Below are 14,941 nucleotides of genomic sequence, written 5' to 3'. Positions count from 1 at the left end.
ACCTAGCTTTTTCCACTGTTCAATCAAGCCTAGTCATGACCAACAAAGGCTTTTGTAGGTTACAAACCCACTTGCCGGATCTGCAGCGAGTCTCCTTGCTGCGTTTTTGCAGGGAGATTCGCTGCAGATCCCGGCCCTATACTTTCAATAGCAGAGAAACTCGCAGCAGGGATGTACATCCTGCTGCGATTTTGTCTGCAGCCCGCCCCATTAACCCCCCGGCCGCCGGACATTATACATTACCCGGTCCCCGTTCCTGCTTGCTTCGGGGCTCCCGGTGTCTTCACGGCCCGCCCGGCCAATCAGTGCGCTGCGGCGGGGCAGCGCACTGATTGGCCGGGCGGAACGTGCCGGGAGCCGCTGAAGCAAGCAGGAGCCGGGATCAGGTAATGTATATCCTGCCCGCCCCCCTGCAGCCCCGATCGCCCCCGGCCGCACGATCGCCCCCAGCCCCCGGCCGCACAATCGCCCCGCAGCCCCCGGCCGCACGATCGCCCCGCAGCCCCCGGCCGCACGATCGCCTGCAGCCTGGGGGCGATCGTGCGGTCGGGGGCTGCAGGCGATCTTAGGGCTGGGGGCGGGGGCGATCGGGGCTGCAGGGGGGCGGGCAGGATATACATTACCTGATCCCGGCTCCTGCTTGCTTCAGCGGCTCCCGGCACCTTCCGCCCGGCCAATCAGTGCGCTGCCCTGCCGTATAATGTCTGGCGGCCGGGGGGTTAATGGGGCGGGCTGCAGACAAAATCGCAGCAGGGATGTACATCCCTGCTGCGAGTTTCTCTGCTATTGAAAGTATAGGGCCAGGATCTGCAGCGAGTCTCCCTGCAAAAACGCAGCAAGGAGACTCGCTGCAGATCCGGCAAGTGGGTTTGTAACCTTACCAAGTAAATTCCAGTTAGCGTGTTCTTTACCTTTCTCATTACACAATTATGGACATTTATGGTGATTTCTTTGCTGTGTGGATTGGATGGGCATGTTAGTAAATTGGAGACTGCGCCTCTCAGTGCTGTATTACTGAGGGATAACTCCCATTGTGGTGTTCTTTTAATAGTGAATGATGGGAGTTGTTTGGGCAGAGCCTTAATCAACTCCAGGTTTTCCCTCCCTATCTGATTGTTAGTACAGGTGGGGATCTGAGTCCGATAAACAGGAGAGCAACTAATGGGGGAGGGGGCAGCATGTCTTCTAGTGTATGAGCTGCTGCTGGGGAGGGGGCGGCATGTCTTCTAGTGTATGAGCTGCTGGGGAGGGGGCGGCATGTCTTCTAGTGTATGAGCTGCTGCTGGGGAGGGGGCGGCATGTCTTCTAGTGTATGAGCTGCTGCTGGGGAGGGGGCGGCATGTCTTCTAGTGTATGAGCTGCTGCTGGGGAGGGGGCGGCATGTCTTCTAGTGTATGAGCTGCTGGGGAGGGGGCAGCATGTCTTCTAGTGTATGAGCTGCTGGGGAGGGGGCAGCATGTCTTCTAGTGTATGAGCTGCTGCTGGGGAGGGGGCGGCATGTCTTCTAGTGTATGAGCTGCTGCTGCTGGGGAGGGGGCGGCATGTCTTCTAGTGTATGAGCTGCTGCTGGGGAGGGGGCGGCATGTCTTCTAGTGTATGAGCTGCTGGGGAGGGGGCGGCATGTCTTCTAGTGTATGAGCTGCTGGGGAGGGGGCGGCATGTCTTCTAGTGTATGAGCTGCTGGGGAGGGGGCGGCATGTCTTCTAGTGTATGAGCTGCTGCTGGGGAGGGGGCGGCATGTCTTCTAGTGTATGAGCTGCTGCTGGGAAGGGGGCGGCATGTCTTCTAGTGTATGAGCTGCTGCTGCTGGGGAGGGGGCGGCATGTCTTCTAGTGTATGAGCTGCTGGGGAGGGGGCGGCATGTCTTCTAGTGTATGAGCTGCTGCTGGGGAGGGGGGCGGCATGTCTTCTAGTGTATGAGCTGCTGGGGAGGGGGCGGCATGTCTTCTAGTGTATGAGCTGCTGCTGGGGAGGGGGCGGCATGTCTTCTAGTGTATGAGCTGCTGCTGCTGGGAGGGGGCGGCATGTCTTCTAGTGTATGAGCTGCTGGGGAGGGGGCGGCAGGTCTTCTAGTGTATGAGCTGCTGGGGAGGAGGGGGCGGCATGTCTTCTAGTGTATGAGCTGCTGGGGAGGGGGCGGCATGTCTTCTAGTGTATGAGCTGCTGCTGGGGAGGGGGCGGCATGTCTTCTAGTGTATGAGCTGCTGGGGAGGGGGCGGCATGTCTTCTAGTGTATGAGCTGCTGGGGAGGGGGCGGCATGTCTTCTAGTGTATGAGCTGCTGGGGAGGGGGCGGCATGTCTTCTAGTGTATGAGCTGCTGCTGGGGAGGGGGCGGCATGTCTTCTAGTGTATGAGCTGCTGCTGGGGAGGGGGCGGCATGTCTTCTAGTGTATGAGCTGCTGCTGGGGAGGGGGTGGCATGTCTTCTAGTGTATGAGCTGCTGGATGATGGAGGTGGGAGTCTGAACTCCTGCCAGACAAGTCACCTGTCCTTGGGGTGAGTTCTTGGACTGTGTAACCTGTGGAGAATTTCCACCTATTTTCAGTTTTGCTACATAAAGAATATGTTTGTTTGATCTTATGGGACTGTGTTTTGCCGACTGTTTTAATTTGCTGTGAAACCCCTGTCTACATCACCCAGGCTACACCGGCATCTGGTCAGAATTTCATGTCATTTGCATCTTTACTTTGTGCATTTCAGGTTATGTCTGGAACATGGTGTTCATCTTGAAAGCAGCTATCAAGGGTACATTTTTCCAACAAATATATAGATCATACCACAGGACACAATAATCCTCTCCGATTTGCAAAATCTCTTGTGATTTAAGTTAAAAGGAGTAAAGAAAAACTAAAGATTTAACCCTGTTCATAATCTAAGCTTGAATGTAATCGGTTTCTATTACATGAATTGGGTGTGTCAGACTGGGGTAACTTGGGCCCTCCAGGGAATTTAGTTCTAGGGGCCCACCAAGTATAACTGGCGCCACACCACCACCAATGTGGAGGATTGGTTGTGTGTGTATATATATATATATATATATATATATATATATATATATATATAGTACAGACCAAAAGTTGGGACACACCTTCTCATTGAAAGAGTTTTCTGTATTTTCATGACTATGAAACTTGTAGATTCTCACTGAAGGCATCAAAACTATGAATTCTCACATGTGGGATTTGATACTTAACAAAAAAAAGTGTGAAACAACTGAAAATGTCTTATATTCTAGGTTCTTCATAGTTGCCGCCTTTTGCTTTAATCACGGCTTGGCACACTCTTGGCATTTTCATGATGAACTTCAAGCGGTAGTCACCAGAAATGGTTTTCACTTCACAGGTATGCCCTGTCAGGTGTAATAAGTAGGATTTCTTGCCATGTAAATGGGGCTGGGTCCATCAGTTGTGTTGTGCAGCAGTCAGGTGGATACATGGCTGATAACTCTACTGAATAGACTGTTAGAATTTGTATTATGGCAAGAAAAAAGTAGCTAAGTAAAGAAAAAATGAGTGGCCATCCTTACTATAAGAAATGAAGGTGTCAGTCCGAAAAATTGGGAAAACTTTGAAAGTGTCCCCAGTGCAGTTACAAAAGTCATCAAGTGCTACAAAGAAACTGGCTGACATGAGGACCACTCCAGGAAAGAAAGACCAAGAGTCACCTCTGCTGCGGAGGAGAAGTTCATCCAGCTTTAGAAATCGCAGGTTACTAGCAGCTCAGAGACCAGGTCAATGCCACACAGAGTTCTAGCAGCAGAGACATCTCTACAACAACTGTTAAGAGGAGACTCTGTGCAGCAGACCTTCATGGTAAAATAGCTGCTAGGAAACCACTGCTAAGGACAGGTGACAAGCAGGAGAGACTTGTTTGGGCTAAAGAACACAAGGAATGGACATTAGACCATTAAAAATCTGTGCTTTGGTCTGATGAGTCCAAATTTGAGATCTTTGGTTCCAACCACCGTGTCTTTGTGCGATGCAGAAAAGGTGACCTGATGGATCCTGCCTGGTTGCCACCGTGAAGCATGGAGGAGGAGGTGGGATGGTGTGGGGGGGCTTTGCTGGTGACACTGTTGGGGATTTATTCAGAATTGAAGGCATACTGAACCAGCATGGCTACCACAGCATCTTTCAGCGGCATGCTATTCCATCCGGTTTGCGTTTAGTTGGACCATCATTTATTTTTCAACCGGACAATGACCCCAAACACACCTCCAGGCTGTGTAAGGGCTATTTGACCACGAAGGAGAGTGATGGGGGGGCTACGAGATGGCTCCGTTCATTCTAAGGGAGCCGTGTCATACAGGAGAGGGAATTCCCTCCCACTGGGGGCGGGCGGGCCGGCCTCCAGTGCATAGAACGGTGCCGTGCACGGGAACCGGGCCTCAGTCCGAAAAACGGACTGCGGCTCTGGCCTCCCCGTGCCGGCGCCGTTCGATCAGTGGGTTTAGGTTAAAAAGGGATGTACCTGGTGGTACATCCTCTTTATGAATTAACACATGTGGAATTATATACTAAGTTTTGATGCCTTCAGTGTGAATCTACAGTTATCATAGTCAGTATCCTTTCAGTATCCAGAGTGGAGCATGAATGGCTACGAGCCACTGCGCATGCATGAGGAAGCTCTACTGTGTTCACAGCTTTGCGTTACTGACATTACCCCTAAAAATTTGCTTTTATTATTTCATTATAAAACACCTCTGGCTCCATTGGGGTTGTCACTCTCCCTGGGAACTACTATGGGCCAGCAGGGGTCTGAGTACGGTGGAACCTCTCATTAATGCGGGGACAAAAAGGTGGCTTTCGCCACAAGACATTATGAGTACCTTTTCCCTTCCCCCCTCACACTTTCTGTTTGCTCAGCAGGTTTATTCTTTTTGTCCACCAGGTTACGAAACTTGGACTCTGAGGCACCATCCCATACATTGGATGGCATAATAGGTGGGATAGCAAGGAAAGTATCTATTTCAGACCTGTATAATGCCCTAAGGAATGTATTCCTGAAAATAGACCCTACGTCCATCTTCATTACTTGGATTCGATGGACAGGTGATCCTCAGATACAGGAATGCATTCTTAAAGGATGGACAACGGTGCCTGCTTGTATCATCAATGAGAGGTGGAGGGAAACATATTTCAAGTTAGCCCATTGTGCCCTTTATGGGTTTAATATTCCCCCTCTCCAAATTTCCCTGACAGAATAGTAGCCTGTCCAAAGTGCAAAGAGTCTCTCACTAATTTGTGGCATGGGGTATGGGAATGTCAGTATACCAAGGCTTATTGGAGGTCGGTGGCCTCATATATACATGCTCATTGGAGGCTCCCGATCCCCGAGACCCTTCAAGCTTTTCTCTTTCATCAGTTGAGACCACCTGAGGAAGAGTCTCCTGTGAACACCGTCCCCGAAATAGTACATGTTGTATTGCATGTTGCACTTAGGTGCTGGCGGAGAAGGTTCCAGAGGTACCCATGATAGTGTCGCAGCTCAAGCTGCTCTTTGGTATCGATAGGATATATGCTGAAAAATAAAAGCAGTCGGGCACTAAAATTTTTTTTAAGAGATGGCAATCCTTCCTGGAATCTCACTATCAGCCGCAGGAGCTCAGAGAAATAGTTTTCCCATTCAGATGTACCGACTGGTATTGCAAAAGCGATTTGGCTGGTACCTTGGGTTCTCTCCGCCTTCCCCTGTCAGCCACTAGGAGACATCGCAGTGATGCCGGGGATTAAGGTACCGTGTGGGAATCATCTTCCCGACTGGGGGTCGACATATGGGTAGTGTGCTTGAATCGGAGGGTGGGGGTGGGGAGGCTTGCTGGCATATTTGTCCCGTTAAGGGAATTCCGTAAGAAAGGAGGCAGATGTCTAAGAGCTTTAGGCACACTGTTGTCTGTTGTTTTATGTTTATTGATTCAGTTTTTTGTTTTCACCTTATGTACCTTTTATATGCTTTTCTCTATTCTACACGTTGGGTCCAATGTGTGGACTGCAGTTTAGAAGTTTTGTCACATTAACACTGTAAGTCATTATCTGGTGGAGATAGAAAAAATCAAAAATCTTTTAATAAATATATATTTAAAAAAAAAAAAAAAAAAAAACACCCCTGGCAGGGTATAGAGAATAAAACATTAACATCTCCCTGTGATGTCATATATTAAAGTGTAACTGTCATGGTTTTTTTATTGCAGAAATCCGTAGTATAAGCGATTTTAAGAAACTCTGTAATAGGTTTCATCAGCCAAAAAAGCCTCCTTCTGTACTCAAGAAGCAATCTCCCAGCCTCCCCCCCTGACTTCTTATCTGTGCATTATCAGGCAAACACGTCTTCATTACAGAGAAGCCAGTGAAGACGGGTTCTGCTCTCTCCATTGTAAGCCTATGAAGGGGGGAGGGGCTGAGGGAGATGAGGGAGCAGGAAGAGGTGACATGAAGGTCAGCTGTTTGTAGACTCTCTGGGCACCTAAACCGCAGGATTCTGGGGTCAGAAAGGTCAGTGCTTATCTATGAACTTACTGAGAGAAGATTGCAGGGTGTTGTGCTGTGCAGGACTGCTCCGTGCTCACTCACTCCTAACAGCCCCTCCCCTCTCCATAGCCACATAATGGAGACAGTGAGGGGGGAGGCTGGGAGATTGCTTTTTCAGTACAGAAGGAAACTCTTTTAGTACATAAAACCTATTACAGAGTTTTTTTTAAATCGCTTGTACTGTTGATATTTAATGTTTTCAGAAAAATGACCCTGAAATGAGTTACACTTTAAGTCAGATCACTATTAAAGTAGTATGTTCCCCTTCTACATGTTTCGTTCTATTAGCAAGTATGGCAAAGGGGGGGGAATTGTCAGCTTATTATTCATAGTACCCTCCACTAAGGATACTTACATTAGCCATTCATGGAGTCCTTTATTCAGTGATCTGAACTGGTGATGAATCCATCATTACCAGTTCAGATCACTGATCACATGATCTCCAGTGGGTGGGATTGATGGAATCACAAAGCTCGTCATGATCGATTTGACACCTGCACAATTCCACGCTATGGGCGTCCAATATCACGAATATATTGTCACCACCATTATGTAGAATGATCATCCCATGCCTCCACCGGACAGCAGAATAAACCATGTACAGGATGAACCCTTCTTTCAGATAATAGCTACATAATGCCACCGCAGGCGAGAGACACAAGTAAGAAAGTCTAAAATATAATCTAAACATCAAACACAAGAAGGTTGTGTCATCCCTATCAGCGAAAGAGTGTAGGCCGTAACAATGGAGGTCTGATGCACTGACATGGGGCATTGCCTCCCCTCCTATATATAAGAATGGATAAGGGAAGTGAAAAAAACTGACCTTCCCATCACTGCCGGAACCAATAAAATGTCTCATCCCCATGATATGCACATTATACAGAATGCACGTTATACATGGAAAGTACTAGACTATATTGCCCATAGCGTACGTACAGTGTGCAGGTGTTCGATCGATCATGACAAGCCATAATATCAACAATCCCACCCACTGGGATCTGCCATTCAGTGAGTCCCTTATTTCCCTTATCCCTACTAATCATTGGACATTTGTATGGGGCGGTCATGTCACGGATGAAATCACTGATGGGTATTGGCAATGAAGGACTCAATGATTGGCTAACACGAGGATCCTTAGCAAATGATTGGATACATTGTGTACTATTGTTTGGGGGGGTACTATGACTGCTATCACAGCAAGTATGGCTATAAACCCTATGGGGGGAATTGTCAGTCTTTTATGATACAACAAAACGTAGAAGTGGAACCCTGTGCATGGTGAATGAGCTCGCCTGAGTATCTCTCTAGCCTTGATATATCACAGGGAGACCTGCAAAGGTTAATCTTTTTGTTTTGTTCTCTATATCCTATTAGGGTTATCTTTTAGGGGTGGGCTAACTAAGGGTTTTTTTTCTTCCCCAGGACCAGTGCCCTGAGGATTCTGACTACTTCCGTCATCTTCCACACTTTGAGACAGCTGCACTCGGTGTCTGCCATGTTACGCTGCTCTCAGTATCGGCTACATAGTGGGAGGTTTTCTTCTTTTCACGGTTATTTCACCTTTTCCAACAAAATTTCATTAAATCCACAGTTCATTGAATCTGGACAAACGCTGGCAAACTGTAGTGGAGACCTCTTGTAGTGAAATTTTATAGATCCCTAAAAGTACAAAACAGACTTGTATCAGTATACTGAAGGCAACAAAATGATGAAAAACATAGCAAAACTGCCCGACCAATTCAGGGTTCAGCTCTGGTAAAATGAAAGCTGAGCTCTGATTGGTTCCATTTGACACCTTTTGATAAATCAGGACCTGGCCAAAAGTAATGGCACCCCTGCAATTCTGTCAGATAAAACTCAATTTCTTCCAGAAAATGATGGCAATCACTAATGCTTTGGTAATAATCTTTTCATGTAATGTGTCTTCAATGGAAAACCAGAAAAAGAATTGTCAAAAAGCCAAATTGGATATAATTCCACAGCAAACATAAAAAAGGGGGTGGACAAAAGTATTGGCGCCCTTAGAAAACCCCTGTGCTGCCTCTGTAATGTGTGTAATTCCCGGCAGCTGTTACTTACCTGCGGCACATACCAGGTGGCAGCAACAACTAATCACACTTGCAGCCAGTTGAAATGAAGTAAAGGTGCCTCCACCTCTGTCCTTGTGTGACATAGAGAAAAGAAAGAAGCCAAAGAACTGTCTGAGGACTTAAGAAGCCAAATTGTGAGGAAGCCTAAGCAATCTCAGGGCTACAAGTCCATCTCCAAAGACCTGAATGTTCCTGTGTCTGCCATGCGCAGTGTCATCAGGAAGTGTAAAGCCCATGGCACTGCGGCTAACCTCCCTAGATGGGGGCACTGCGGCTAACCTCCCTAGATGGGGGCACTGTGGCTAACCTCCCTAGATGGGGGCACTGTAGCTAACCTCCCTAGATGTGGGCACTGTAGCTAACCTCCCTAGATGTGGGCACTGTTAAAGGGATAAAAAAAGAGGCCTTCAAAGAAAAGAACCCGGTCTCTACAGTCAGACATGGCGGAGGGTCCCTGATGTTATGGGGTTGCTTTGCTGCCTCTGGCACTGGACTGCTTGACCCTGTGCATGGCATTATAAAGTCTGAAGACTACCAACACATTGTGCAGCATAATGTAGGGCCCAGTGTGAGAAAGCTGGGGTCAGAGGTCAGAGGTCATGGGTCTCCCTCAGGGGTCTTCCAGCAGGACAATGAGCCAAAACACACTTCAAAAAGCACTAGAAAAAGGTTTGAGAGAAAGCACTGGAGACTTCTATGGGATTCAGGTCTGGACTCATTGCTGGCCACTTTAGAACACCTGTGGAGAGATCTCAAAATGGCCGTTTGGAGAAGACGCCCTTCACATCTCAGGGACCGCCAGCAATGCGCCAAAGAAAAATGGTCTAAAATTCCAGCCGAGCATTGTAAGAAACTCATTGATGTTACCGTAAGCCGTTGTTCACATTTACTTTCTCTAAAGGATGTGCTACAAAGTATTAGGCTGAGGGCGCCAATACTTATGTCTGGCCCATTTTTGGAGTTTTGTGTAAAATGATCAATGATTTGACTTTTTTTTTCATTCTCTTTTGTATTTTTTCATTGCAAGCAAAATAAATGAAGATATTATTACCAAACCATTTGTGATTGCATCATTTTCTGGAAGAAATTTAGTATTATCTGACTGATAATACTTTTGGCCACCACTAATACATTAAGATACACAAAGAAGGTCCCAAACTAGAATTTAAAATAGGGAATTAAAGAGTCACTGTCGTTTTTTTTTTTTTTTTTTTTGCAGAAATCATTAGTACAGTAAGAAACTTTGTAATTGGGTTTATTAGCCGAAAAATGCAAGAAAAAAAAAAGTTTGAAGCTCTCCCCCATCTTCATGGTTTGCTTATGGAGAGGGGAGGGGTGGAGAGAGATGAGGCACCAAAACAGGACAACAAAGAGTTAATCCACAGTTAATCACCCGGCTATCTCCTCTGACAGTCAGCACTGACCTCTCTGACCTCTGAATACCGCTGTCACCCACCTCCGTGTTGTGTAATCCTTTGTTCCCTGCTCTCTGCTGCCGACTAACTCCCTCCTCCCCCCTCCCCTCTCTATAGAACAGACAGGGTTGTGTCTGATGCAACAAGTCACAATTTCCTGATATTTTGGAGTGAATGGAAAAGACGAGAGAGGGGGGGCTGGGAAAAGACTTTTTGAATGCAGATAATGGCAGATTTGTCTAATAAACCCAATTACAACGTTTCTTAAAATCGCCTGGACTATTGATTTCTGCAAAAAAAAAAAAAAAAAAATGACAGTGACTCTTTAACCCTTTAACCTCTTAAGGACATAGGACGTACCGGTACGTCCTATGTCCTCACTTGCACTTCAAAGCGGGGCCGCGCGGCGGCCCCGCTTTGAAGTGCCGCGATCCCGGGTGCCGCGTGTAGCCCGGGACCGCCGCTATTAGCGGGCACGGTCTGATCGCCGTGCCCGCTAATTAGCTAATCGGAGGCAGCTGTCAAAGTTGACAGCTGCCTCCGATTACCGCAGGCAATGTTTCCCTGTTGTCTAGTGGGGGAGATCTCCGTTACTGATGCCGGCCGGGGACGCGTCCAAGATGGCGCCGTCCTCGGCTCGGCACTCGTTTACTTCCGGCTGCAGCAGCCGAAAGCAAACGAGTGCCGATCTCATGGATCTCTGCAGCATATCTATGCTGCAGAGATCTCAATGAGAGATCACAGTGTATATACTAGAAGTCCCCCAGGGGGGCTTCTAGTATATGTGTAAAAAAAAAAAAAAAAGTGTTGTTAATAGTAAAAAGCCCCCTCCCCTAATAAAAGTCTGAATCACCCCCCTTTTCCCAGGTTTTAAATAAAAGTAAACAAATAAATAAATAAATAAACATGTTTGCTATCGCCGCGTGCGTAATCGCCCGAACTATTAATTAATCACATTCCTGATCTCGTACGGTAAACGGCGTCAGCGCAAAAAAATCCCAAAGTGCAAAATTGCGCATTTTTGGTCGCATCAAATCCAGAAAAAATTTAATAAAAAGCGATCAAAAAGACGTATATGGGCAATCAAGGTACCGATAGAAAGATCAAATCATGGCGCAAAAAATGACACCTCGCACAGCCCCATAGACCAAAGGATAAAAGCGCTATAAGCCTGGGAATGGAGCGATTTTAAGGAACGTATATTGGTTAACAACGGTTTGAATTTTTTACAGGCCATCAGATACAATATAAGTTATACATGTTATATATCGTTTTAACCTCTTAAGGACATAGGACGTACCGGTACGTCCTATGTCCTCACTTGCACTTCAAAGCGGGGCCTCGCGGCGGCCCCGCTTTGAAGTGCCGCGATCCCGGGTGCCGCGTGTAGCCCGGGACCGCCGCTATTAGCGGGCACGGTCTGATCGCCGTGCCCGCTAATTAGCTAATCGGAGGCAGCTGTCAAAGTTGACAGCTGCCTCCGATTACCGGAGGCAACGTTTCCCTGGTGTCTAGTGGGGGAGATCGCTCCTCCGGGACCTTGTCCCGGAGGAGCGATCTCCGTTACTGATGCCGGCCGGGGACGCGTCCAAGATGGCGCCGTCCTCGGCTCGGCACTCGTTTAATTCCGGCTGCAGCAGCCGAAAGCAAACGAGTGCCGATCTCATGGATCTCTGCAGCATATCTATGCTGCAGAGATCTCAATGAGAGATCACAGTGTATATACTAGAAGTCCCCCAGGGGGGCTTCTAGTATATGTGTAAAAAAAAAAAAAAAGTGTTGTTAATAGTAAAAAGCCCCCTCCCCTAATAAAAGTCTGAATCACCCCCCTTTTCCCAGGTTTTAAATAAAAGTAAACAAATAAATAAATAAATAAACATGTTTGCTATCGCCGCGTGCGTAATCGCCCGAACTATTAATTAATCACATTCCTGATCTCGTACGGTAAACGGCGTCAGCGCAAAAAAATCCCAAAGTGCAAAATTGCGCATTTTTGGTCGCATCAAATCCAGAAAAAATGTAATAAAAAGCGATCAAAAAGACGTATATGGGCAATCAAGGTACCGATAGAAAGATCAAATCATGGCGCAAAAAATGACACCTCGCACAGCCCCATAGACCAAAGGATAAAAGCGCTATAAGCCTGGGAATGGAGCGATTTTAAGGAACGTATATTGGTTAACAACGGTTTGAATTTTTTACAGGCCATCAGATACAATATAAGTTATACATGTTATATATCGTTTTAATCGTAACGACTTGAGGAACATGCATAACAAGTCAGTTTTACCCCAGGGTGAATGGCGTAAAAACACATTTCCCCCAAATAAAAGAAATGCGTTTTTTTTTTCAATTTCACCACACTTCGAATTTTTTTCTGGTTTCGCAGTGTACTTTATGCAAAAATTCAGCCTGTAATTGCAAAGTACAATTAGTGACGCAAAAAATAAGGGGTCATGTGGGTTTCTAGGTGGAAAAATGCAAGTGCTATGACCTTTTAAACACAAGGAGGAAAAACCGAAAACGTAAAAACGAAAATGGGCCATGTCCTTAAAGGGTTAAAGACAGAGCCTGAAATGGCCTTAATGACAGAGACAAATGTTATGAATATGACCAGTGTCACTTTATTCATTAATAACTTTGGGATGCTTTTACCTATCCGGCTGATTCTGAGATTGTTTTCTCGTGACATATTGTACTTTACATTTCTGGTAAATTGGAGTCGATACTTATAACAAATCTTTATGAAAAAAACCCAAATAACGTGAAAAATGTAGAAAAAATGCATTTTTCCAATTTTTAAACCTTTTTGCTTATACAGAAAGTGGTTATGCCACATAAATTATATATTAAATAGCAATAGCAACATGTCTACTTTATGTTGGCGGCTTTTATTAAACTATATTTCATTCTTTATAGACTATAGAAGGCGTAAAACATAAGCAGCAAATTTCCAAATTTTCTGTAATATTTCAAAATCAGATATTTTTAGGGACCTGTTCAGGTTTAAAGTGTATATGAGGGGCCTGTATGTTAGAAAGCCCCACAAAGCACCCCATTTCAGAAACTGGACCCCCCAAACTCTGCAAAAGCACATCCAGAAAGTTTTTTTTAACCCTTTAGGAGTCACAGAAATAAAAGCTAAGTGTGTAAGAAATTTGAAAATTTTAATTTTCTGTGCAGAGATTTTATTGTAATCCAATATTTTTCATATTTATAAACTTATTACCAGAGAAATGCACCCCAATATTGATTGCCCCGTTTCTGCAGTTTATAGAAATACCCCATATGTGGCCCTATTGCGCTATTTGACACAACCACAAGCCTCAGATATAAAGGAGCGCCTAGTGAGTTTCAATGGCTCCGTTATATTTGGTCATTTCTGACTGTACCACTTCAGGTTGGCAGAGGCTCTGGGGTGCCAAAACCTAAAAAACACCCCTAAAGGGACACCATTTAGAAAACTACACCCCTCAAGGAATGTAACAAGGGGTGCGGTGAGCATCTGGACCCCACAGGTGCTTCACAGATTTTCCGAACAATATGGCGTGAAAAAAGAAAAATTTATTTTTTACACTAAAACGTTGTTCTAGCCTTCAATTTTTCATTTTCACAAAGGGAGTAGAGGAAAAAAAAGACACAATATGTGTAGCGCAGTTTCTCCCGAGTACAGAAATACCCCACATGTGGCGATAAAGTGCCAAGCGGGCGCAGGACGAGCCGCCAAAGGGAAGGAGCGCCAATTGGCTTTTGGAAGCTGGATTTCACTGGAATGGATTTCAAGGGCCATATCGCATTTACAAAGCGATTGTGCTGCCAAAACACTGGAAACCCCCCACAAGTGACCCCATTCTGGAAACTACACCCCTTAAGGAATCTAACAAGGGGTGCAGTGAGCATATGGACCCCACTGGTGACGGGCACAAATGTAGAAAAATGTGACGTGAAAGTGAAAATTTTCATTTTTTCACTTTCACGGCACATATGTGCCCATCCAGGGGTCCATATCCTCACTGCACCCCTTGTTAGATTCCTTGAGGGGTGTAGTTTTCAGAATGGGGTCACTTGTGGGGGGTTTCCACTGTCTTGGCAGCACGAGGGCTCTGTAAATGCGACATGGCGTTCATCGTCCATTCTGGCCAAATCCAACCTCCAAAATCCAAATGGCGCACCTTCCCTTCGGAGGCTTGCCCTGCACCCACATTGCGGTTTATGTCCACATGTGGGGTATTTACGGACTTGGGGGAAATTGCTCTACACATTTTGTGGCCTTTTTTCTCTTTTAACCCCTTGTGAAAATAAAAAATTCAAGGCTAGACCAACATTATAGTGTAAAAAATGTAATAGTTCATTTTCACGCCACATTGTTCCACATTTGTACCCGTCACCAGTGGGGTCCATATGCTCACTACACCCCTTGTTACATTCCCTGAGGGGTGTAGTTTCCATAATGGGGTCACTTGTGGGGGGGTTCAACTGTCTTGGCAACACAGGGGCCTTTTAAATGCAACATGGCCCTCGAAATCCATTCCAGCCAAATCCAGCCTCCAAAAACCAAATGGCGCTCCTTCCCTTCGGAGGCTTACCCTGCACCCGCATGGCGCTTTATGTCCACATGTGGGGTATTTCCGTACTCAGGGAAAATTGCTCTACACATTTAGTGTTTTTTTTAATCTTTTAACCCCTTGTGAAAATGAAAAAATCAAGACAAGATCAATGATTTAGTGTAAAAATTTAACATTTTTTACACGAAAATGTTGGTATAGCCTTGATTTTTTCCATTTCCACAAGGGGTTAAAAAAGAAAATGAACACAAAACGTGTAGGGTAATTTCCCCTGAGTACGAAAATACCCCACATGTGGACATAATGTGCCATATGGGCACAGGGCAAGCGACCAAAGGGA

At 46.1% G+C, this 14,941-nt stretch overlaps 1 protein-coding gene across 5 annotated transcripts in view; it reads right to left on the bottom strand.

Moving 5' to 3' along the window:
• Positions 1 to 6,648: 6,648 nt before the first annotated feature.
• MYO19 (myosin XIX) overlaps positions 6,649 to 14,941 on the bottom strand; it is a 171,523-nt gene continuing 163,230 nt past the window's right edge. For all 5 annotated transcript variants that reach the window (XM_069945889.1, XM_069945890.1, XM_069945894.1 and 2 more), the window contains one exon: positions 6,649 to 8,190. In XM_069945889.1, the coding sequence (XP_069801990.1) occupies positions 8,083 to 8,190 (108 nt within the window). In that variant the 3' untranslated portion in view covers positions 6,649 to 8,082. The remainder of the gene's footprint in view (positions 8,191 to 14,941) is intronic.

The sequence above is a fragment of the Dendropsophus ebraccatus genome, chromosome 11, assembly GCF_027789765.1.
Source record: "Dendropsophus ebraccatus isolate aDenEbr1 chromosome 11, aDenEbr1.pat, whole genome shotgun sequence".
In the NCBI taxonomy this organism is placed as follows: Eukaryota; Metazoa; Chordata; class Amphibia; order Anura; family Hylidae; genus Dendropsophus; species Dendropsophus ebraccatus.
Note: the sequence above shows the minus strand (reverse complement) of the source record. Positions and strands in the feature narration are given on the sequence as shown.